The sequence below is a fragment of the Sorghum bicolor genome, chromosome 7 (genome assembly GCF_000003195.3).
Source record: "Sorghum bicolor cultivar BTx623 chromosome 7, Sorghum_bicolor_NCBIv3, whole genome shotgun sequence".
Lineage (NCBI taxonomy): Eukaryota > Viridiplantae > Streptophyta > Magnoliopsida > Poales > Poaceae > Sorghum > Sorghum bicolor.
In genome coordinates, this window is record NC_012876.2 from 61,518,274 (window position 1) to 61,543,668 (window position 25,395).

Here is a 25,395-nt window from a genome sequence, read left to right on the forward strand (position 1 = left end):
ATAATGTACAAATGTTAATGCTATTTTTTATATAGAAGTAATCAAACTTAAGAATATTTGACTCGAGAAGTGAGATTCACATTTTCTAAGGGATCGAGGGAGTACTCTTATTTAAAATTTGAAATGATAAAAAAATAAAGAATTCGTATTTAAAGAAATCATTATCTTGTATATGAATAAAGTTATTGTCGTAGTTTAAATTTGAACTTCTAGTATGAATTCCTCTTTGGTTTCCATCCAAAAACTTTTTATCCCATCATATTGAATATTTAGACACATATATGGAGCATTAAATATAGATTAAAAAATAACTAATCATACAGTTTGTATATATTTTGTGAGATAAATCTTAAAAATCTAATTAATCTTTGATTAAATACTAATTGCTATAATTATAAATGTACTCAGTGTTCAAACACTTTAATGAACAAGGCCTTATAGCGACGCTTTTTATCGACGGAGGAACGGATGATGTGTATGCCTCTTGTTTAGGCCTCGTTCGGTTTCCAAAATTTTTTAGTTTTGAATATTGTAGTATTTTCGTTTTTATTTAGAAATTATTGTATAATCATAGACTAACTAGGCTCAAAAGATTCATCTCGCGATTTACACACAAATTGTGTGATTAGTCTATATTTAATGCTTCATGCATCTGTTGCAAGATTCAATATAACTAGGAATCTTGAAATTTTTTTTGTTTTTAGAGTGAACTAAACAAGGTCTTAGTTCATAAAAAATTACATAAATTTTTCAAAATTTCTGTCACATCAAATCTTGCGACACATGGATACATGGAGCATTAAATAATTAATTATACAGTTTATTTATAATTTGCGAAACGCATCTTTTAAATATAATTAGTTCATAATTAGAAAATATTTATTAAATACAAATAAAAGTGCTATAATACTTATTTTATCAAAAATTTTAGAAGTAAACGAGCCCGTAGTTACCGTCGTTACCGGTCACCACATCCCTGTTGGATTTCTGGCTTGCGCGATTCCGGCACGTGAGCAGTGAGCTGTGATGAGCGACAATGCCAGAACGATGTGTCAGTCTGATATCCACTGCACCCCTGCCGAACTCGAACAATTTTGGCAAAAAAACAAGCAGCCCATTTGCTCGAATGGGCTGAGCTGGGATGTTGAAGGTTGAAGCTCAGAAAAAGCCCACTAGGGCCTTGTTTAATTTCCAAAAAAAATTGTAAAGTTTTTCAGATTTTAAATCACATCGAATCTTGTGTCACATGTATAAATCATTAAATATAAATAAAAAAACTAATTATGTAGTTTGCCTATAATTTACAAGGCAAATTTTTTTAGTCTAGTTTTTGTCAAATATAAATGAAAGTACTATAGTGTTCGTTTTGCAATAAAAAATTAGAACTAAATAAGGCCTAGACATACTTGGCAAAAGATGTAGAATAAATATAAATAAAAATAACTAATTATATAGTTTATTTGTAATTTGCAAGATAAATTTTTTTCAACCTAATTAATTTATAATTGGACAATAATTGGTAAATACAAACGAAAATATTGTAGTACCTAAAAACTTTTCGCCCAAAATCTAAATAAGGCCTAACATAAGCGCAACTCGTCAGACAGGCAAGCTTGTGCCCACGTGGTATTTGTTCAGAACTCAGAAGAGCCTCTAGATAGTAGTAACGATCAATGAACAATCACACAAGCTATACCATTTGCAGTTTAACATGAATATCTACAACAATAGTCATGAACCGAAAAACCACTGAGGTTTTTTTCATGGTTGTCCTAAATTAAAACCATCTATACATATAAATTATGTATCCATTGTTATTTTTAAGTGTCGTATGGGCCATTTAAACGTTACAAGTGTTTAGCTATGTTCATCCAAACAGCTAAACAATGCTTTTGTGAGATTGTCTCCAACAAGAGACCTATCTCGACACTCAAATTGAAAATGGGTAGTAGGACTGTAGGAGATCCCGAATCAGACTCCAACAGAAAACTATACGGAAGACCAATTGCAGAAACGAATTCTTTTAGGTCTTATTAGAGAATATGTCGAATGAGTATTGAACCCTTTGTCTGTAGCATTACCTAAATATTGAATGGGTCTTATATTTTGGATGTAATTGTTGGAGATAGTCTAATTTGAGAGGTCTAGTGTCAAGCATCTAGTGTTGGGTAAGACCGCATATGTTATGGATGAACCAAGATAAGAAGGCTAACCATCTATGAGTAATAATTTATCTTACTTTAAAGGTGATAATTATATGAAGATTGATTTTTTGTAAGGTTGTCGTTTTATTGTTCAGCAACACTACTTGTATATGCCTTATTTCACTAATACTAAGGCAAAAGTTTTAATTGCTGAGGGACCTAGGCTGTTTGGTTGGAGGTGTAAAGTTTAACAATACTGTAGCATTTTCGTTCTATTTGGAAATTAGTGTCTAATAATGAACTAATTAGGTCTAAAAGATTCGTCTCGCAAATTATTCTCTAGCTGTGTTTTTAATTTCATAAATAGTTTATATTTAATACTTCATGCATATGTTCAAACATTATATGTCATAGGCGATAAATTTAACAAGCAACAGGGTCTCATATGTAGACCTAATGGAGGAACCGTTGTTTTTGTTTATTATTATAGGTTCCATAATATAACTCTATCTCGGGGGAATTGTGACACCACACTGTTATCATCAGACGCCAGAGGGAGTGAGGATTCATCATTTTTATAAGTTTTTTCAGTTGATCGAGTCCTTAGGTTAGTGTTTCTTAAGTTTTTTGTTTTGGAATTTATCTTCTCCTCCTTTCTCACGATGGTGAGAGGGCGGGGTGGAATCATTTTCTCCATGGTGGCGCTGTTGAAAATGAGAGCGATAACTATGGCGTCAACATCCTCACCGGTATAACGTCATGAAGACTTTTATTTCCGGACGACAACATCAAGGCATAGATGGTGTCACCACCATGGCAGAAAATTCTCTAGATTCTTCTCTATTTTATTATGGTTAGATCTGGCCATGACGAAGAACTAGGAAGAATAAGTTTCAGATCAGTCTTTCTTATTCTTCGATGACAAAAAGAAGAAGAAAGAAGAACCCAAAAAGAAGAAATTTCCAACTCTGCCTATATGAATGTTGGTTGTCGTTCGTAGGGCATCTGCTGTCATGGCTTTTGCTGAGTGTTTGCCTGTGTGGTCATCCATAATGCAAAGCGTCGTACAAGTTTGGTCTTAAAATCTGGAGCTATTCACAGCATGAGTATATATTTTACTCCCTCCATTCCAAATTGTAAGTCATTCCAAGAATCTTGGAGAGTCAAACTTTTCTAAGTTTGACCAAATTTATATGATAAAATAATAATTATTATGATACCAACTAAATATCATTAGATTCTTCCTTAATTATATTTTCATAGTATATTCACTTTACGTTATAAATCTTAGTATTTCTCTCTATAATTTTGGTCAAACGTGAAAATGCTTTGACTTTCCAAGATTCTTGGAATGACTTACAATTTGGGATGGAGGGAGTAAATAATAATCAGTTTCTTGATATTTGTGTAATCTATTGTGTTTTGTAACGTGTTGATGTAGCAACTTTATATAATATAATTCTTTTTTCGATGAAAAAAGAACTCTATCTCTCTTCCTATAATTAAATCTCAATTCATAATTCCAGCAGTTAGACGTTGATACTGGTAGTTTGTACCCTGCCAATGCCCTCTTAATAAAACATATAACATGGTATGCTTCAATATAATTTTTTGTAGTAGCTTTAGATCTATGAATTATTTTAATTAATTAAAGAAAAACATAAATCTAAAGCTATAATAAAAACTATGTACTAAAGCATACCATATTATTGTTCACTATGTAGATCTACTTATGTAAAGTCTCACAAAATTAGATTTTTCATTTTATGATTTTTCTATGATTAACTATAATTTTTTAAAGATTCAACAGAAATAAATAAAAAAGAACAAAATCATCGGCACTATAGTAAAGCCACAATATAAAACCGCTCGAAAAGTTATTTAATTGGTTTTCAAAAGTTCAGAGGTTAGAAAATCCAGTTGTATAGTTCGGTGGATGAAGTAGTCCATCTTGTATAGTTGAGGTGGTTATATAGACTTTTTCCATTAAGATATGTCCATAAAAAATTTAAAGATAGTTACTCCATCCATTTAGTATCATCCTAGCTTTATCTAAGTTAAACATCTTTATCTTTGACATCAACCAATTTCTAAAGATTCATATAATCGACTGCTGTAGGCTGTAGCTCTCTTGTTAGTCGTTAAAAAACATCATAAAGTTGCATTTTAAGATTCACAATGAAAGAAATATTTGATTGAGAGCAAAACCTAGAATGACAATTAATAATTCAAAAAAGGGAGAATTTATCTTGAAAAAGACATAAACAAGCAAATACGAGTATATTCTCCCAAAGCTCATCACTCATCAAGGCACGCGATTACCACTGCACAGTGGATCCCGCGCGATATCCTGGACGGATGGGCCCAGATCTTGCTTACAGGCAGGTGGTCCCCAGTTATCGCGTTGGATCCAGCTGGGCCAATCCGGGGCCCAGCGACCCCTCCGGGTCCCGCTCCGGATCCCTTGCTCCCGGTGCGCAGAGTCCAGTACACGCTACACGAGCCGTAACCTCCGCTCTTCCCACGACGCGTGTCCCGGAATTTCCGGTCCCTCCTCCCATGGACCCCTCCTCCACCACCACAGCCCCACTTACACCGCGCCGGGGCCACCTGTCATCTATATATTTTTTTTCGTAATTGTAGCACTGGTCCAACCTGTCAGAAAAGCTTGGGGGTGGCTGGGAGGTCACGAGTCACGCACGGATGCGAATCTTAAGGGCATGCGCATGCTAATGCTTGCCCTAATCCGAATGGCCGCTCCCATAATACACCTTAATTAACCATGAATGCGCTGCAAATTTGACCATCATGCGTGGGGGCCACGCGGCGGGCCCGCGCGTCAGCAAGGTGGGGGCAAACGACAACGCTTCCTGGGCCGTCGGATGCGCGCCCGAGGCGCGCAGATTAATGCGGCGGGCCCCGGTACAGGTCAGCCGGGTCCCACGGCGTGCCCCGGTTGGGCGGTGGCCCCGGGCGTCATGGTCCCACCGCCAAGTGACACCGCCTGATAAATCTAGCTCTCTCGCCCGAGGCGGCGAGCCAAGTAAACAACCGTCCCAGGCGAGCCCCACCTCTCCCCGCGCTCCCACGCGGAAGGAGAGGGACGAGCGAGCGAGCCACAGCGAGCGCGGTTACAAGAAAAATCCAATCTCTCCCCGCCCCCCCGGCTCGTTTCGATTCGCGCCATGGAGGCGCAGGCGCAGGACAACAGGGCGGAGGAGGGGGACGGCGCGCGGCAACACCACGCGGCGGGCGGCGTCGCGACGGCGACAGCGGCAGCGGGGATGGCGATGGGCGCGATCCCCATGCACGGGTTCATGGTGCCGAAGCCTGAGCCGGTGGAGTTCTTCGGCGGGATGGCCATGGTGCGGAGCAAGCCGCCGCCGCGGAACCGCGACCGGCACACCAAGGTGGAAGGCCGGGGGCGGCGGATCCGCATGCCCGCGGCGTGCGCGGCCAGGATCTTCCAGCTCACGCGGGAGCTAGGGCACAAGTCGGACGGCGAGACCATCCGGTGGCTGCTCCAGCAGTCGGAGCCCGCCATCATCGCCGCCACGGGCACCGGCACGGTCCCCGCGATCGCGACCACGGTCGACGGCGTGCTCCGCATCCCCACGCAGTCGTCCTCGTCCTCCAGCCCCTCGTCGCTCACCACCGTGGTCGACGGCGACGAGGCGTCCGCCGCCAAGCGCCGACGGAAGCTGCAGCCCACGCGGGCCGCGGCCGGCGCGTCCCCGCTCGCCACCGCTGCGCCCGCGGCGGCCTACTACCCGGTCATCGCTGACCCACTCCTGCAGGGCACCGGCGGAGCGGCCATCTCGGTGCCGAGCGGCCTCGCCCCCATCACCGCGTCGGGCGCCCCTCAAGGACTCGTCCCGGTCTTCGCGGTCCCTGCGACTGGCAGCCCCGGCGGTGGCGGCGGGAACCGCATGATCCCGCAGGCCACCGCCGTGTGGATGGTGCCCCAGCCTGGCGCCGCGGCGGGTGGCGTCGCGGGCACCCAGCCCACGCAGTTCTGGGCCATCCAGTCCGCGCCGCAGCTCATCAACATCGGTGGCGCGCAGACCGCCGTGTTCCCCGCGGCGGTGAACGTCGCGGACTTCCATCATCAGCAGCAGCATCAGCCCATCTCCAGCATGTCTCACAACAGCAACTCGGAGCAGCTGCACCTGCAGCAGTCCCACGAGCAGCAGCGCGACCATCCGGAGGAGGACGATGACGACGACGACGACGAGCCGGTGTCCGACTCCAGCCCAGAAGAGTAAACACGCCACACCGTACGCCCGCCCAGAAAGTCCAACCCCCCCCCCCCCCCCCCCCAAAGCTTAGGTTCCTTTTGCTCTAATTTTAATCTCTCCCCCTTTTTTCTCCCCCTTTTGCAATCCTCCTTATGATGAACTACATGATGCTTTCTGTCGTAGCAGCTCACGTTCAGTGACCCCCCAGTGTTTAGTGGTAGGGAGAAGAAGAAGATGATAAAAAGAGGTAGTAGAAGCAGCGTGTAATGCAAATGAAATTGAGCAGCTGATTTGTTATTATTGAGTTAATTAACGACCTTTTGCTAATCTAATACTACACGTTTTTGTACTGTGTCGCCATTTTTGTTTGCTGCTAAGCTTGATTGAATTGAGCATCGAGGAGGGATGGGTTTTAGGACTCGTCGACTCTGCCACTGCTAGTGCTAGTTGCTAGGGATGGGAGGCGAGGCGGAGCGGCAAGCACGTGCGTACGTGGTGGCAAAATTTAACGCACACGGCCGGAGGTGGGGGCCGGCGGGGGTGGGTTGCTTTTCTTTGGCTCCGGCGTGTGGGGCCTGGAGCCGGTGGTTCCGGGTGCGGTGGGGGGCGCGGGCCCCGGGCGCAAAGCGATGTGGTGGTGGGTCAAAGCGCGCCCTCGCGGACCGTGCGGGGGGGGGGGGGGGGGGGGGGGGCTCCCTCCTCCCGGTCTTCGTGGCCACGTACCCGTCGTCGTTTTCATGGCCGCCGCCGATGAGCTCCACCTCCCTGTACTCCATCACTGCCTCATACCGATAAGCTAGCGCGCGCCCTAGCAAGAGAAACTTTCTCGAGAGCCATCTACTTGCTGCTGTCCTTATAAGCGCATCATGCTGTCGGCACATCAGCACAGTTTTGTGTATATGTCATGTACTTGCATTTGATGTCGACTGTATGTGTGCGTGCATACCCTAGAGCAAATGTAGATGGATATATATAACCAGACACATATTATATATATGGTCCCAGACTTGTTCTGGAGTATATATCATCCACGTCTACAAACTTCTAAAATACATTTTTAGTTCTCAAAATTGTCTTTGTTCGTCACCTAGATCCTAAGCTTTTGAAGTCTTATTTTATTTATAAGTCTCGCGGTGTGTTATCTAGGTCCCTAAATTTGTTATAGTACGTTACTTATTAGTTCCAAATAGAATTGATCTACTCCGCACCATGCATGATGCCAGCCATAGTGGTTGAAATCCACACCTCATTCTTGACTAGGGTAAGAACTTAATGTTAAAGCAGTCGTTCGTCCACCTCTTTCGCATAAGGAATGCTAGATTTCACTATGCCAGAACACACAATCAATATCAGAGCATCACTGCTGGGTGTGCTGGAGCCAGATGTTGAGGCGAGGATCCAGAAAAATTAGCGAAAAGCTAATGACCCAGCAGTGATGCCACCCTATCACGCTGCCGACTAAAATCACCACCTGGCATTGATATGTCATTGCCGTTCAAGCTACGAGCCAGCAGTGGTAGATGTAGTAGCCTCTAAAATGGATCTTGAACAATTAAATTATGTATTTAAATTTGAAGTTTTCAAATGATTTTGGAGCTAGGGAGAAATGACCAAAATTAAAGTTATAATTCTTTGTAAAGACAACTATAAATCTAACCACCCCTACATGTTAATTTCTAGAGGCGGCTGGATCTAGAACCGTCTCTAAAAATGGACGCTGAACAGTAAAATTATGTATTATTCCAAGTTTTCAAATGATCTCGGACGGAGAAACGACTATATAATTATGTTTGAATTTATCACATTTGAAATTTGAATTTTCAAATGACTTCGGACGGAGAAGCGACCAAAATGAAAGTTATAGATCTCGAAAAGTTACATAACTTTGTGATTGACAACTTTTACATTTGAAATCCTCTATCCAAGGAAATTTATGTTAGAATTTTCTCTCACTTCAAATTTGAAATTTTGAAATGACCTCGGATGGAGAAACGACCAAAACAAAAGTTGTAGATCTCAAAAAATTATAAAACTTTGTAGTTTAGAGTTTTTTTATTTAAAATCATCTATTCATGAAAAATTACGTTTGAATTTCTCACATTTAAAATTCAAATTCTTCTTGGAAGGAGAAATGATCAAACCAAAGTTGTAGATCTCGAAAAGTTATAAAACTTTACAGTTTTTCATTTGAATTCGTTTAGGGTCCTAAATACTCATTTTAAAATCGGATGAAGATAAAATAAGTTGGACGAATATCCCTAAACGAATATTGAGGACCCTAAACGAATTCGTCCAACTTATTGTTATAAAACCTACCACTCTTGTGAATTGGTTGAGAAATGGATTGAGTCCATTAGCAGCTTCTTGTTATAAAACCTACCACTGACGAATATCCCTACTTGTCACCATTGGTCTCATCTATCACATTTGCTTCTTGTTATAAAACCTACCACTTGTTATGAAAAAGATGGCATGACCCAAAATTTATTTTGGTCATGGTATTAAGAATTTTTTTTAAAAAAAAATAACACAATACAAGCCAAACAATTATTCTGTGTTCATTCTTCACTACACACCAGACTGTCGGTTTGTGTATTTATCACACCTGTTGGTCCTAGTGATTGGATTTTTATCATATCTTGAAGTCATGATATGTGACAAAGGCCGGAAGCATTCGAATTGAATCAACAAAGGCTGCAAGCGTCCGAATTGTTTCCAGTCTTGCCACTGTTGTAAAAGTCTTTTCAAAGTCTAGCCCTTTAACGTTTTTTAGCGATATGGTTGCTATTTTGTATTTGACCTCAAGAGCCCAAAAAAAAAACATAAAAAAGCAGCTTCATGTATTTTGGACCTTAAAAAATTTAGCATTTTAGATGAAACTAAACACGTCCATAAAAAGTTTAGAATTTTGCATTTTATCATTTGAAAATAATTGGTATTTTTGCATTTTACGTTCCATGAGGCCCTTAAAACACAAACTGAAGGGGTAAAGTGAAATAAGGTGATTCTATTCTAATTTGATAGAGTATGACACGAGGACTTTTTTTTCACTCTCTTCTCCCTTCTTCCCCCTCACCTCACGCCGGCACCGTTGGACCTCCGCGTCGTCGCTACCCTCTCTCCTCGCCCAATCGCGGCTCGCGCCATCCGCCGCCCTCTCTCCGCCCTATTCGCGAAGCACCCACAGGCGACGATGGCACGCGCCGTGCGCTCCCTCCCCTCCCGTTCGACCGCCTCGCAGTCGCAGGCGACGCCGGCGCATGGCCGCGAGCCTTGCCGCCGCGGCCCCATCGATTTGCCGCCGCCACCATTAACTTCACCCGCGGCGACCTCGGTACAAGTCCTCGGTAAGGTACCGATATGCACACTAGCTATTTGTCGAAAATTCCACTATCGAATGATAAAAGCAATCTGGACAACACAGCACGGCAAGCAAGTTGTATCGACAAGAAACAGATAAGAAATAGCCATCACATGTATGAGTTATTTTTCAGGACGATTTGATGTTAATGGACATCTATGACATCACTAGCATCTCTCCCCAAATTCTGCTCATATCCCAAAGTCTGAATATTTGTTGTGATGTTTATATTTCTTTATTTACTTCTGAAATGTTCTGAACATCTGGTTGTAATACATGTTCAGGTTCAGAGATAAGGTTTAGGTTGCCTCTGAACCTTACCATTGTGTTATGTACTTATTTTTGTATGTTTTTTTCTAATAAAGTTGTTATTAGTTAAAGCATTAAAATAACTCCAGGTTATTAGCTCAAGATTTATATTTGAATACTTGTTGGATGAAATAAGTTAAGGTTCTATTACGATTATTATAATCCTAATAGGTTCGATGATAGCTACTGAGTTGCTTTGTCGCAACTCGATGTTAAAAACTATTCAGATAACTTTTGAGTCAATCATATGCAGTTGTAATGTTGATTAGCAAAAGGCACAGTATTGGTGGCAGGGTGCTTTTTCCCTCGCAATTCATTTTGTCAAGGTTCCAGAACCAGTTTTTGGGGAGTATGTTTTTTGGCGTTTGTTGGAGATGCTTACACACCCAATTTTTTTTTTTGATTGAACAGACTTGGTGAATTTCGCCTGAATCTAAACCTGATGTGTTCGTTTTCTTTTCTCTAGAAAGAGCACTGATGCTGAGGTCCTGCTACCATGATCGCGACCAATCACATAATACAGCCAGGGAAATCTGAAGAAATCGAGCATCAGTATGGTGTGTCTTGCTCATATAAACATCACACAGAACTGACGATTGCAGCAGTTCCATTCCATCTATCTCTCAAGATTCAAAAACTAAAACAATGACAAACAACACATTTTCATTTTCTGAATCTTAATCCTTACACTATTTGCACTCCCCTTGAACCTACTCGTATTCCTTCACATGATAAACACAGTTAATTACTCACTACTAATTCATTTCTCTGTACTAGTAATCTATGCACACTTTTGCAACGGGACAGGTCGCCCCTTTCTTCCCAGCCTTTTCTACAGTTTTGTTAGGAAGTGGTTACTGTCTGACCCTAGCCGTGTATTACTTGCAGGCATCGCGCAGCAAATTGGCTGGCAGCGGCGGCCGGTGGTGGTGCAAGGCTACAAGGCTTCCTACCTGCGCTGAAAATTGAGATGCTTGATGGCGAGGAAGAAGAGGAAGGCGAAGAGGCCAATGATGGCGAGGTGGAGGCAGGTCACCAGCTCAAAGTAACGATCCTGCAGGCCCAGGTACCCCTCTAGGAAGTCGCGCACCGTCTGCTCCCCGAGCCCCGGCACCAGGATCTTCTCCGTCCGGTCTGCGAGCTGTGAGAACATCAGCCCATAAACTGTCCATGCCGCCGGGTCGGCCCAGTACACCCACCGCCACCACACAGGCATCATCTGCAGCAGTTTTACTTCACTCATCAGGTACATGGACTGGTTTGGTTTCATTTGGTTAGGTTTGGTGATTTCATCAGCTCGCTAATGGACTCAATCCATTTCTCAACCAATTCATATGTGGGGTGTTGTACCTCTCTCGCGATGATGAAGCCAGAGAAGACATTCCAGAAGATGAAGATGAGGAACGACAGCCCCATGGCAATCTCAATGTTGGGGGTCAGAGCCACCGTCATCATCCCGTACAGAGTGTAGTACATGAAGCTCATCACCAGGTATAGGAAGAACCAGAAGAATTTGCCCGCCGTCAGCTGGAATCCGATCATCGGGTACACGATCGATGAGAAGATCAGCACCTGCACCAACATGTAAGGTAGTTCCACCGATACCTGCAACACGTAAACCTTTGGTTCATAATCTGTGCCAAGCCTGTTGTTGCGATCGGAACAACTGGATTTTCCTAGGACATGTTGATCGTTGATGTTTATTGGTACCTGAGCGATAGCGTATGCCATGGTGGAGTACATGCCTGCTGCCTTTTCACGGTAGAGCACAACTCTCTCCATTGCCACCACTGGCTGTAGGATGCTGCAATTCATGAAACCCAGGAATAGTGCCGATCCATATACGATTCCAAGTATGTTGAATACATCTTGCTCATCCTTGCTGTTGCACACGAAATCTGTGTTAGATCTTGATTGGGGCATAAAGATTAATTTAATATTCATGAAAGATAATAATATCCGCTTACATGTTTGAGCCAATTTTCCAGAATACAATTCCAAACATGATTGAAACAGCAAAAGTGTTTATGAACCGGACAACATTGTGCTCTGAGTTTTTCCAGTATGCACAACTTTGCTTCCACAAGCATGCCACACATTGTGTTGTAAAGTTTTGCCAGTAACCACGAGGAAAATGTAGATCCTCTGTGTTTGGTTCTGGTTGCGCCAATTCATCAATTAGAAGCCTGTTCTCCCTGCAGGTGCCACCGAAAATTCCATTAGATTCACTTCCACCTTATTGTTTATAGCAGCTAGAATAAAGTAATTTGCAGCTTTATGGCTGTACTACTGGGTGTACCTGTATAGGGAGGAGTTGCGATAAATTTCTGCATAATCCACTCCGATTTCATATTCTGTTATGTGTGAACTGATGTCTAACATCCATGCTGCTGGGTTTTGGCCCTTGTTTATTTTAGGAACACCTGGTATGGCCTGTTACAAAGTAATTTTCAGTATTTTCTTCTCTCTGCATCTTAGAAATATAAATGTCCATCTCAGGTAATCTTACCTCGAAATACTTTATCATGTTGCTAGATAGTGGACCTAGCGAACCATTGTATATGAGCTGACCACCTCTTTTCATAAGCAGAAGCTGCAATTGGCCAAATTGGATTTGAAACTCAGAATGGTAATTTTATAGTGCCTCTACCTAATTATCATGTAGTAGTTCTTTTATCGTTTTCTACTTTAGGTTATGACTGCATTTTACAACTTTATGCTACTTCTGTACACTTGTCAAATTTGTTTGTTGTTTAAGTTTGTCAAGAATCATGTTTCTTTTAGCTGTGTAATTGCCTTGACAACACCACTCCTTCACTGAACTATCATGTTTCTCTATTCCTTGTTGTAGCTATATTTTTGTGTACCTATTTATACCATTTGAAATAACTCATACCTCATCAAAAGATTCAAATATCTCGATGCTTGGTTGATGAATTGTGCAGACAACAGTTCGTCCAGTGTCAACTGTCTTTCGTACTGTTCTCATGACAATAGCTGCAGCACGAGCATCCAAACCGGTGGTTGGTTCATCCATGAATATAATGGAGGGACTGGCCACCAGCTCCACAGCTATTGTTAGTCTTTTCCGCTGCTCGGCTGACAGGCCAGTTGCTCCTGGGATGCCTACCATGGCATTCTTCAAGTCACTGAGCTCAACAAGGCTCATGACTTCTTCGATGAACATCTGAAATGTATTTGAAGATAAATCTTGTGTCAGGAACTAGGTTCCAGACTCCAGCAGCGATAAAGAGGGGGTGAAGTTGAAACACATACATCTCTTTGATGAGGTTTAACATTTGAAGGCAGACGAAGCCATGCGGAAAATTTTAGTGACTCATAAACAGTGAGATTAGGGGAGTGAATGTCACTCTGTTCACAGTAACCTGAGATCCTTGAGAATGTCTCCTGCTTCTTAGGGTAGCCTGCTATCTTAATAGTCCCTTCGATATATCCCCCAGTTTTCCTTCCAGCTAATACATCGAGCAATGTTGTCTTGCCAGCGCCAGTTATCCCCATCAGAGCTGTTAGCACTCCTGGCCTAAAAGCACCACTGACATCTTGCAGGAGCTGAAGCTTTTTCTCTGTTACTCCATTTTTTGTGATCTCCTGGTGGGATATTTGTATTCTTTTCTTCAGTATGTGATTGGAATTAATGAAGCTACCGGGTAAGATTTTAATTAGTGATCAAGAGATTACCTTAGGCATGTCAACAAAATAGTGGATATGATCAAAGACCAGGGAGAGGGGTCGAAATGGGAGGATAACTTGATCATTTGATGAATTGCCATTTTCAGCCATCTGCCTATGGTACACATAATTCACTTTTGTGATCTTGATGTTAACTTGATGTTTGTGTGGAGCTGCAAGTAGTAAACATGACAGATAATTAATTATTTTTCATTCAAATTCAATATTTACGAGGTTTGTGATAGATTGGTATACATACAGTTCATGAACTCCAATGCAAATATGCTGAAGATGTTGAAGACCAGCGAGTATCCAAATAAAATAGTGACACAAATCCAGTACCAGTGCCACTCCGTGAGCAGCCCTCTGATCTTGAGGATAGCTTCACCAACGGTGTTTGCATCGTTATAATAAAATTCCTATCAGTAACAAAAGATCAAGAACCTTAGTGTAATTAATTTGAAAAAGGATATACTACCATATAGCTATCATTCCAAGTGTTCAAATTAGTGCTTACAGTAGCCCATCTTTTGTCATGGAACTCGTTGAGGGCGATCGCATTCTGTGCATAGGTGAATGGGGACGTCCAATATCCCCAGCGCAACCATGGTTGGAGATCATCTGTTTCAGTGTGCAGACATGGTTAGCAACTTGTTGCACAAACTTTTATTACTGAGTATGTCATGTACTCATGTTTCATGGTGTATTCTAATGTACATTCATCTAACCTTTTGATATGACGAATCCTCCAAGGATGTATATTGCAATAAGAGCTGCAGTCCCTAGCATATTGGCCATCACTTGTGTCCTTCCTATGGCCGCTAAGAAGCGATACAGGCCCATTGACATTTGATGCATGGCAAAAAGTACCAGAAAGTGCTGGATGAACCTGCCATAAGCAATGTAAATATTTTTCTTACTTTCGCCTATTGAAACACCAGAGGTCATTCAGCATATAAGTACCAAGAGATGAGTACCTGATAGGGGAAGGTGCATATCCAATCACATAGTAGGTTAAGCCTGTCCAAAGGCCTGTCTCAACAAGTGATATGGGAATGCTAATAAGGTAAACTGAACAAAGGAGTGACCATCCTGGCAATGCTAGTAGCTCTCTTTGCTTGTAGAAGGTGGGAAGCCGCTTTATTGTCATTGCAATTTCAGTCATTCCATTGAAGTTTACTATGACGACAGCCATAAACAGTGCTCCCATGTACTTGTTGGCATCAAGTACAGAATTGTGACTCATTTTTGTTCTCAGGAAAAGTGTGGAGATCACCAAAGCCATAACAGTTATCTGAATGGTCTTGAATATATGGACCGGTGAGTTTCTTTTCAGCAGAAGTACTTCCCTTGAAAAGCATGCTTTAAAAATATTCCATCTTGATATTCGGCGACTCGCATTCACTTTTACCACCTTATTCTTTCCTGTATTGTTTGAACTGCACAGTTTGTCTTCTACTAGAAGAGGGAGATAGGACGTGCGGAAGGATTCTGCAAACTTTTCAATTGTATGGTACTGATACTTATTTTGATCACCAGCCCAGTATTGCTTTTGGTCCATCTTAGAGGTTACCTGATCAGTGGCCAGTTGGAGAGAACTTGTTACATTATTTTGCAAAAGCACGTGTATTGCAGAATAGTGACATTTTACTTTCCTGCACAGAATTGTAAGTCATCTATTGCCTGCTTAATTTTGTGGATCTGATGTATTAGTTATCTCAAAGTTATCCTTGAACACTATACATTTTTTTATCAGTTGGCATTACTGTTATATTTAGCTATTACTTAATCCTTATAGGCAGTTAGGCACATTTGACGGTTGATTACCTCTTGAAGGAAATCGGCTACATTCTTTCTGTCAGGGCATTTGAATCCCATAGTTTCAAAGAAGTCCGTAGCATTTTCTCGAGGACCATGATACACAATTTGCCCCTCACATAAAAGTATAATGTCGTCAAATAATTCCAATGTCTCGGGAGGTGGTTGCAGCAAGGAAATAACCATTGTGAGATCCATCAAATGGGCCATCTGTTGGAGAAACTTCATGATCTCAAATGTCGTGGAGCTATCTAGACCTGTTGATATATCATCCATAAAGAAGCATCTTGCTAGACCAACTAGCATCTCCCCTGCATTAAATAACATCACTTTAACGTATGCCAACTTAGGTTAGGTTTCAGTTAAGTATCTCCTTACTCTGTTCCTTATTCTAATATTCTGGTTAGTTGCTTCCATCCGACTTGACAGTTACAAGCATTCTATTTTAGAGCTAGTCATGCTTCATTATCATGAAGATTCCTACCCTTGTAAGAACCTTTTGCATTCTTAAGGTGGTGGAATGTCAGTTAATGTGGCTTTGTTTCAGATTGAAGTGTGTGCTTCCAGTGGCAGCTACATAAACCCTATAGCTATATATGTATCATTTTACCATCAGCCTTGATAAGAATGCTTACCAACTGTGGCTCTTTTCTTTTGTCCTCCAGATATTCCTCTTCTCATCTCGTCTCCTACTAGGGTATCAGCACACTCGGACAGGCCAAGTATCTGCATATAATCAACTGTTACTATTATATCATCAAGATATACAGCAAATCAAACAAGTTTAAGTTACCTTGATAATATAGTTTGTTGTGAGGTTGCTTCCTTCTCCAAAGGTGGTGGCCTGAGAGAGGAGATATCTGAGTATCTAAACAAAACATAATCCAGTCTTGCAAAAACAAAGTATGGAGTAGTACAGAAGAACTACCTTAATGAATGAATCAAGATCTTGGTCCACTTTATTGATGACACCCTTTTTTCTTCTTATTGCTTCTCCTAGCATCTCTGAGTTTGTCATTCCATACAAATAGGAATTTTGTGTCAGTATAGATGCCATGGAAAAATTGATTTATCTTGAATATTATGTAGATTCTTCCTTCTCGAGTTCAAGTGTTTGCCTTGTTATAAATTGCAGCACATTCCAGTGATCTTCAAAATGAATAGCTCACTATACGCAAGAGTATGTCTTACCAAATTCATTATTGGTTCCAAGCATCTTGGAAGAGAAGTTGATCGTCTCTCTTACTGTCATCTCAGCATGGTGAAGATCATACTGGCTAACATAAGCACGCAGGTACTGTGGTGTTGAGTAATTCATTTCTTCTCCATTGTACATGACTTTTCCTTTGAACTATTCACATTGGCCATTTAGGAAATATATATATTTATGTTAGTTAATGCTAGACATTATTGTCTGTTTTTGCCTTTTTTTTGTTGACAAATACTTTTGGTAGCATGAAGGCAGCTCAGTCTACCTTCAAAGAAGAATCCAATTTTCCTCCCAACGCTTTTAGGAGAGTTGTCTTCCCTGAACCAGGTGCTCCTAGAAGGAGTGTCATCCTGACACAATTGGATATGGAAGTCAATATATCTTAATAAATTACTCCCTCTGTCCTGAAATATAAGGGATCTAAGTTTGTCCTAAGTCAAACTGTTGACTAATAACAGACTATCAAATTCATACATGTGCATTTTAGTAAGCTTTCTACTAAATTTGATCAAGCACTTAAGTTTAAGATAGAACTGTTGGGATCTATGTCTGTACTCTGGCAGCTAGTGAAAGATAAGGAGACATTTTACCTTGATGGTCGAATGACCCCGCTTACTTCATTTATGATTCTGATAGGTCTTTTCCTTGTAACACACATATGAACAGACGTTGCTAATTCCTGAAAACAAAATAAACTAATATATATTTTTTCGAATATGACTTACCAACTTTGTAAAACAAACATATGCATGACATACACTTGTATTTTAGCTCTTGCTAAAGCACGCAGCAGCATGACAAGGTCCAGTATCCTTTTTATTCTGGATTAAACTCAAGGTTGTCTGAAGATTTACCGATCCTCTTTCTCAGTTTAACTATAATATACATTTGACTTCATAAGTACTATTGTAATGCTGTTGTGTTCATGCTACCAGCTCTAGTAGGTGTCCAAAAAAAAATATATTTGCTGCATAACACTGTGGCTTGTGCATAATCCATGTATTTGTCATGTGCTCTGGAATTTCTGAACTGAGGAAACATGATAGCTTTGTTTCATAAACACCATATCCAGAAATGAAGAGCTAATAAGAAACTTTGAAGGCTATGGAACTATGGAAGATGGTTATTGTCTATATGCTGAATCTTCATAGGTTAAAAATAATCTTGATAATAAGCTTAGGGTAGGATTGGCATAACTACTGAATCTCCACAAAGAGGTTCAGGTATAGTACAGAGATGGGCTGTTTAGTTCGATGCTGGATTTTTGCCACAACCAGGTTAGTGACCATCTGTAGCTAGCGTTGGGCGACTGTAGGATGCACACTTTAAGGTCATGGCCTATGAAGTTTTGCATCAACCTTTTGAGGTTTCAAGTACAAAAAAAGGGAAACCTGTTATGAATAGCTAACATGTTGGCCCTTCATCTCAATCTACATTTCTACAGATGCATGGTCACTGCTGATGCAGTGATGCTCTAACCCCTATCCCAATATATGGGCATAGAATGAGCCTCATTAATCATGAGGAATCTAACAGATGTGTTGGGTTCTCTTTGTTCACAGGGCAGGGGAAAGCAACAAGCCAAGAAGCACTGAAGCAGCAGACCAGCAGTGGTGGGTGGGGGTTAACCATGGGCCGTGCCCCGCACCCCCCAATCCAGTAGAACTTTTTTTAAAAGTACCCCAACACATATTGGAGTTGAAATCAATTCACCCATTTTTTATCACAATGTTGTGATTTTTTTCATTATAAATACTAACTATATATGTAAAAAAGTTGTTGAGACAATATATTTATCATATTTAGACGTGTCATTATATTTGTTCGGTCTACTTAATCAAATTGCTAGTTCCGCCAATAGGATAAGCTCACATTAAAGGCGGTCTCGTCATGGTCATGGCTGCCTGTCAAGTTGTGTGCTCTGTGGTATGCGCTGCTTCCTACGAGGAAATAGGAATTCGAAGGTTGAAGGCTGGCCTCCTAACCTGCTACCAACGGTCCCAGCTGGCTGGCTGGCTGCCGGACTCTGTTTCTGTCTCTGTCCTAAATCTCAGGAAATATATACTATAGATATGCCATGACTCTGAACGATGCAGCTTTAATATTGTCCAATTTAAAACTTACAGAATTTATTGTTTTTATCAACAGTAGTAGATGGAATTGATTGTCTGCTACCTACTTCTGTCTTAAAAAAAATATTTTCTCTGTCCACTTTAAATATCGTTTTTGCGTATCGAGGAGTTAAAACATATTTAACTTTGAGTAAGGTCTTGTTTGAGTTCCCAAAATTTTAAAAATTCTCCGTTACATTGAATTTTTTGACACATATATGGAGCATTTAATATAGATAAAAAATAACTAATTACACAGTTTACTTCTAATTTGCGAGACGAATCTTTTGAGCCTCATTAGTCCATCCATTTTAAATGTTAAGACATTCCATGAATCTTGGAGAATCAAAGCATCTCAAGTTTGATCAAAGTTACATGAAAAATTACAATCATTTATGACATCAAATAGATATACTATAAAAATATAATTAATAAAAAAATCCAATGATACTTAATTAGTGAAATGTTATTACATATCATATAATTTTGATCAAACTTGAGATGTTTTGACTCTCCAAGTTTTTTTTTTGAATGTCTTATAGTTTAGTATGGAAGGAGTAATATTTATGGTGTGTAATAAGTATCACTAGATTAATCATTGAATATACTTTTTTTTATAATACACTTATTTGGATATAAATATTATATTTTCCATAAATCTACTTAAGAAAGTTAGACTCATACGAAAATGTAGGCGACAGTTAAACCAATAACGGAGGAAGTATGCATCTCACTTTTTTGGGTATTCAAGAAATCATAGTTTCCTAAGTTTTGTCAGTTAAACCAATAACGGAGGAAGTATGCATCTCACTTTTTGGGTATTCAAGAAATCATAGTTTCCTAAGTTTCACAAAATACATAAAAATAAAATACTAATATTTAAGATATATAATAAGTACCCCCTCCAAGATGTTTCTTTTATTTTTTTTAGATATACTATCTTTTACTATGTGTCTAGACATAGTGTATGTATAAGTGTATAGCAAAAACTATATATCTAGAAAAAACCAAAACGTTTTATAATCGAAATTGCGAGAGTATGTTAGATCAAATTGTGGAATATAGTTTTATAATAAACATATTTTTGGAGTACAATTAAATATTGATATTATTTTCATAGATCTAGTAACAAGTTTAACTGGTATATGATACAAGCGGCTGCGCTAGCGAGATTACATACAAGAAATTCTCCTTCCACAGAGCCTCGATCTAACCTACACGGACGTATTTGTTGCTGCAGCCTGGATCGTTGGCGCCGCGTAACCTATACAGTACGCACCTCAACGGAAAACGGATCGGAGCAAAAGGTGTTAGGATAGGACAGTCCATTCGACGTGTCTCACCAAATCCACAGCCCTTTTCTCTCTAATTATCTATAATCTCTCTCTCTCTTGCCCCAAGTGACGAAATTATAAAATAGCAGAAAATTCTCTTTTTGAATGAAAAATAAAAAAAGAAAAGAAAATGCCTTGCAGGTTGCAGCAATGCATGCACCCAGAGAGGAGGAAGGAGGAGAGACAAAGCCACAAAGAAAGCCAAGGAACGAAGCAATTAACAGAACAACAACACATCGCGCGCGGCGGCGGCGTGTGGGAATTGAAGGAACACGACGACGACGACGACGACGGGGTTCTCGTTGGTTACCTGGGCGGCGTTGACGGCGCAGTTGAGCAGCGTCGGGACGGCGCGGCGGCCGACGCGGACGTCCGCCTCCACGGTGAGCCTCTCGAACCGCACCTCCACCTTGGGCGCCTCCACGCCAAGCCTGCTCTCCACCATATGCCAGTTCAGACGTACGAGACCATGCATGCATCAGGACTTGCAATTGCAACTCGATCTTCTAGTAGAATAATAATATACTGACAGATTGATTGATCGATGCATGCAAGCATGTTATTATAGTTGATCTGTTCAGTACAATCAGATATCATCACCTCTCTTTCTTGTCGCGCAGCATCCGGAGGAAGCCGCGGTTGTCGTCGTGGGTGAGCGGCGGTGGCTCTGTCGACCTCCCGCGGCCGGCCGCCGTCGTGGCCACGTCGTCGTACCAGTCGTCGTCTTCACGGCTGCCGCCGCCGCCGCCGGCGAGCTCCACGGCAGCCAGCGTCGTCGGCTGCTCCATCATCAGCGGCGCGACACCGACGATGAGCGGCGAGCTAGCGCGCGTACGTGCTAGAAATTAAAGAAAGAAAACTAGCTAGGTAGCTGCAGGTATGTCACGACGGACGACGGCTAAGCTTTGCTATCTCTAGCTACTGCTACTAGCAGTACGATCGATCGACTTGCTGCTCCTGTCCTAATAGGCTCGTATGTATATGTATGTATCTGCAGTGTCTCACGTACGTACGTGCATATATCGCGATATGTCTGGATGTACATGGGTGCATATATATCCAGATTCCCAGAGAGAGCAAATGTAGATGGATATATATAAACCAGAGGGAGAAGCAAAGGTGTACACATGTGTTTTTTATGATAAAAACTCGAGGTGTTTGGACTTTGGAGAGGGATGGTGTTTTAAGGCGGATGGAGTTTTAGTTTGCAAAGGTTAACGACGTATACATGTATGAATGTAGGAGAGTACATTCCGATCCGGCCGACCACCTGTCCCACTTTGCTCTCTGATCCCTTCTCTCCATTCTCTTTTAATTTATTTAGGCCACGTACGCTTATCAGGGAATGAGTGCATGGGGAAAAAATCTAATTGAACTTGGATTAGTTCCTGAGCCTGGAATAGGCTAACTGGAATTTAAAATTTTAACTTAACATTTTTCTTTCTGAAAGGGTCTTTTTTCTGGTGTGTCAGTTCTCAATAGCGGAAATCAGGTGTTGAACACTCCTCTTTTTGGCACATTTGTTGCGTATTGTGTAGATTCTTGTTTAGTGTGTGAATGAACAGAAACATGTGCCTGTTATAAAAAAAAAAGATAGTAAACTTGTGCCTGTTGTGAAAGAAAAAAGAGAGAAAGAGTAAAATGCGTCAGAGGTCCATTAACTTTTGATGAGGGAGTGTTACCTAGGTGCTAGGTCCATCAACTCTCAAACTGTATTTTTTTATCTCTAAATTTTTTAAGTGCCTCCGTTGGTCCATATCTCTTTGTTTATGTCTATATATTGTTTTTTTTTAAAAAATCTCCCTATATTTCTTTTTCTTTCACACATTTACCCATCCTTGTCTGTCTAGGCAGCGAACGGCAGCTTCGAGCCTTCGACACCTGCGCGCTTGTTTCGTACGTAACATAGTGCCGAGCTTACTAAATCTATCTAGCGTTTTGTTTCTCATAACAAATCAACGAACCGTTAATTATAGTTTATCAGCCAAGCGAATAAAGTGGCCCTAAAAAAAAGTTCTTCATGGCAGTACAGCGCTGTGCATGTATATACTTGCTGAATACCGGAATTGCTAGATCCGTCGAATTCGTCGCAGTCTCGACTCAGCTTTCGTGATTTTAACGTAGCAACCTGCGGGATTTTAATAGAGCTACTAAGTTAGAAATCAGAGGACACGGAAGCAGGGCGTCACCGTCGAACCCTTTGTCCACAAAATCAAACGCTTATAGCACAAGAGAATGGATGCAGGATATAGATAGATAGCACGTTCTCGCGGTGGTGCCTAATATTGCTCATGTGTCGACCGAGAGAGCCCCTCCAAGAAATCGTGTCGCTTTTCCCTGATGTGATTTCCTGAAACTTTTCACGTTGCTTTGTTTGATTGCTTTGGTGTCAGTGAATTGGCCTCCAATCCACAAGTCATGTTTTCCTGTTTTCTCATGAATTTACAAGAGTGCTGATAGTTTAATAAACAACCGAATCAACAAGATATGTCTACGTGGACTGAAACGCCGGGGTGCCCGGCCTCCCAATGGGTCAAAGTCTCGTTCACTTGTTTTATCAGTCGTACTTTATCTGGTCAGCCAAAAATATTTTTCTATCGTAATAAATCAGCGAACAGTATTTTCTATCATAATAAATCAGCAAAAAGTATTTTTAGCTATGACTTTTCACACCAGCGAACAGTCTCCAATCGAAGACATGGGTTTTTTTTTCAGCGTCTTTATCTGAGCACGCACGTTAGCCAAAAACAGAGACATGGAGTTGTCTTACTCTTATGCTTTAATATGATGATGATAATGATGATGGGTACAAAAAGCGATATGTATGTGTATGTAGTACACACAATCGAGGAGCCCAGTGCCGCAACGAACGGCGTAATAAGATTGCGCCCATATTCGGACCATCATGCACATGCACGGCGGCGGTGCTCAATCATCGATATGCCCTGCCGCCGGCGTGCATAAATGCCACAAGCGTTGTTTCGTCAACTGATCATGGAGGCCGATCGACCGGCCATCCATTCATCACTATCAGTGGGCTTTCAGACAAGTCAATCGTGAGGCGCAAAATCTATGATCGATGCTTCTTAAATTTCTCGCAGACACACGGTCCGACTCAGTCCAAAGGTTGAGCTTAGAGGATTTCTTCGAGGTTTCCCCCAACTCAACCCTAGTGTAGTTTGCACTGTTCACTTTGTTAGGGATAACAAATTGCATAGTACGTATGGCCACATGGATCCATGGATTGGATCTCGGTCGTCACGTACAGTTCTCTCACTGTTCAGCACGCATGCATGTAGTTAGGCCCTATTTAGATACATCCAAAAACCCAAAACTTTACAAGATTTCCTGTCACATCGAATCTTGCGGCATATGCATAAAGTAGTAAATATAGATAAAAAGAATAACTAATTGCACAGTTTACCTGTAAATCACGAGACGAATCTTTTAAGCCTAGTTACTTCATAATTAGACAATGTTTGTCAAATAAAAACGAAAATGTTACAGTGTCAAAATCCAAAAACTTTTTGCATCTAAACGAGCCCTTATTACAGCGCACGATATCCAAGGAAAAGAAAACAGATGCCACACTGCCTCTGTCCACAAAATAATATATTTCTTGTACTTCGAGAAAAATTAAACAGTTTAAACTTTAACTTAAAATTATACTCTATTTATGGCTATAAAGAAAATCGTTTTAGATAAGGTTTGAGTCAAATATTAAAAATATAAATTATAAATAACTTTTAAATTATTGAGTTTAGAAATATGACAACCATATGAATAGATTTAGTTTGAAAAATATTTTAATAAAAATATACATATACCATTTTTAGAGATCGTATCACTGTCCTGAATGATTTTCTTTATAGATATGGAGGAAACACAAAAATATACTAATATTTATAAATCAAAATAAGTATCATTAAATTAGTTATAGAATATATTTTTGCAACAAATTTAGTTGGAGATATAAATACTAATAGTATTTACTATAAATTTGTTCAAAGTTAAACTAGTTTGAACAACATGTTTTCTATAATCACATTCTTTAGTGTACGGAGGAGCAGCATATAAGTATATGATGAGACCAAACAATGTGCTGCTTCTGCATTCTGCCGCCATGAAAAACGACACATCAGCTCGGTGCCATGCTTGGCGAACGTGTGTTGCTACCGTGTCCTTCTGGATCCCATTTAAATCGCCCTCGGGCTGCTCGATCGCCGGCCATCTACTCCATCCTCCGGCTATGACATGAGCAACAGTAGTAGCATGCATTTCTTTACTTGCTAGGATAGGTGTACAGTAACGCACTAGTAATCAGTGAAGAAATATATACACATATATAGTATACATGTATAAAGGGTCTGTTTGGTTATCCTTACTAAATTTTAGTCAGCTAAACTTATTTTAGCTACTCTTAAGTGACTAGTGGGACTAAACTATTTTACTTTTTTTAGTCAATGTATTTAGAACTTTAGTTAGTAAAGTGATTAATATTTAGCAAGGGGAACTAAACAGGGTCAAAGCAAAGCACTACCCATATATACGTTAGCTGAAGTTTTGAACAACACGGATGGCGCGCTAGTATGCAGATAAGCACTAGTATGTAGATAAGCACTATGGAATAAGCATAGAAATTCCAATTGACTTAGAGCATCTCTAACAAGTTGGCAAATGCACTTGGCAAATCTTGATTTTTGGCAAAACCATAAAATCCATCCTCCAACAAGTTGGCAAATGGATTTGGCAAATTGCCAAGGTTGGCAAAACCAGCCCTTCCCGGCGCATATTTGCGCGCACTCGAGCACTCGGCATCGATGTTTTTTCGGGCGTTTCCTGTTGTCCCGCGCGCGCGAAAACCTCTCGGCCTTTCCTTTTTTCCCGCGGTCCTACAAGGAAACAGATCGCGCGGTTGAGGAAGGTGCGACGGCATGCATGCGATGCATGGACGCGCGCGGCTCTGGATCGGAAGACGAAGGAGTACGGCGGCTTTCTGATGCCTGGAACCGGACCCACCAAAAAAATTAAGACATGTGGGCCTTTAGTTTTCAATTTGCCAAGCCCAAATGTCAACTTGTTGGAGTATACCTTTTTGTTCACTTGGCATTTAGGGTTTAGACTTGGCAAATCCAGAAATTTACCAAGTGAATTATGCAAACTTGTTGGAGATGCTCTTA

The 25,395-nt window shown here is 41.0% G+C and overlaps 2 protein-coding genes and 1 long non-coding RNA gene across 16 annotated transcripts; 2 read left to right on the forward strand and 1 right to left on the reverse strand.

Moving 5' to 3' along the window:
* Nucleotides 5,189–6,732, forward strand: LOC110436807 (transcription factor PCF2-like). Its single transcript, XM_021464317.1, has one exon. It carries the CDS (start codon nt 5,330–5,332, stop codon nt 6,407–6,409), a length of 1,080 nt encoding a protein of 359 aa, XP_021319992.1. The 5' UTR covers nt 5,189–5,329; the 3' UTR covers nt 6,410–6,732.
* On the forward strand, nt 9,420–18,584 carry LOC110436956. 14 transcript variants are annotated; one of them, XR_002454936.1, is made up of 8 exons: nt 9,420–9,729; nt 10,519–10,609; nt 10,941–11,298; nt 11,422–11,641; nt 12,470–12,681; nt 15,001–15,062; nt 15,190–16,854; nt 18,333–18,584. It is a non-coding gene; the product is annotated as an uncharacterized LOC110436956 (long non-coding RNA). The 14 variants fall into 14 exon arrangements; XR_002454939.1 differs by having other exon boundaries at nt 12,588–12,681; XR_002454943.1 differs by lacking the exon at nt 12,470–12,681 and having other exon boundaries at nt 15,190–15,409; nt 16,226–16,854.
* LOC8060558 (ABC transporter G family member 45) lies at nt 10,582–21,328 on the reverse strand. Its single transcript, XM_002445716.2, has 22 exons — nt 20,816–21,328; nt 20,526–20,646; nt 17,361–17,449; nt 17,036–17,120; nt 16,752–16,911; nt 16,489–16,565; nt 16,354–16,404; nt 16,196–16,286; nt 15,570–15,871; nt 14,720–15,315; nt 14,471–14,631; nt 14,260–14,363; nt 14,002–14,161; nt 13,752–13,915; nt 13,329–13,661; nt 12,949–13,239; nt 12,562–12,645; nt 12,352–12,485; nt 12,020–12,247; nt 11,763–11,934; nt 11,403–11,657; nt 10,582–11,271 (listed from the first exon to the last, which is right to left on the reverse strand). The coding sequence occupies exons 1-22, from the start codon at nt 21,004–21,006 to the stop codon at nt 11,002–11,004; spliced, it is 4,119 nt and encodes a 1,372-aa protein (XP_002445761.2). The 5' UTR covers nt 21,007–21,328; the 3' UTR covers nt 10,582–11,001.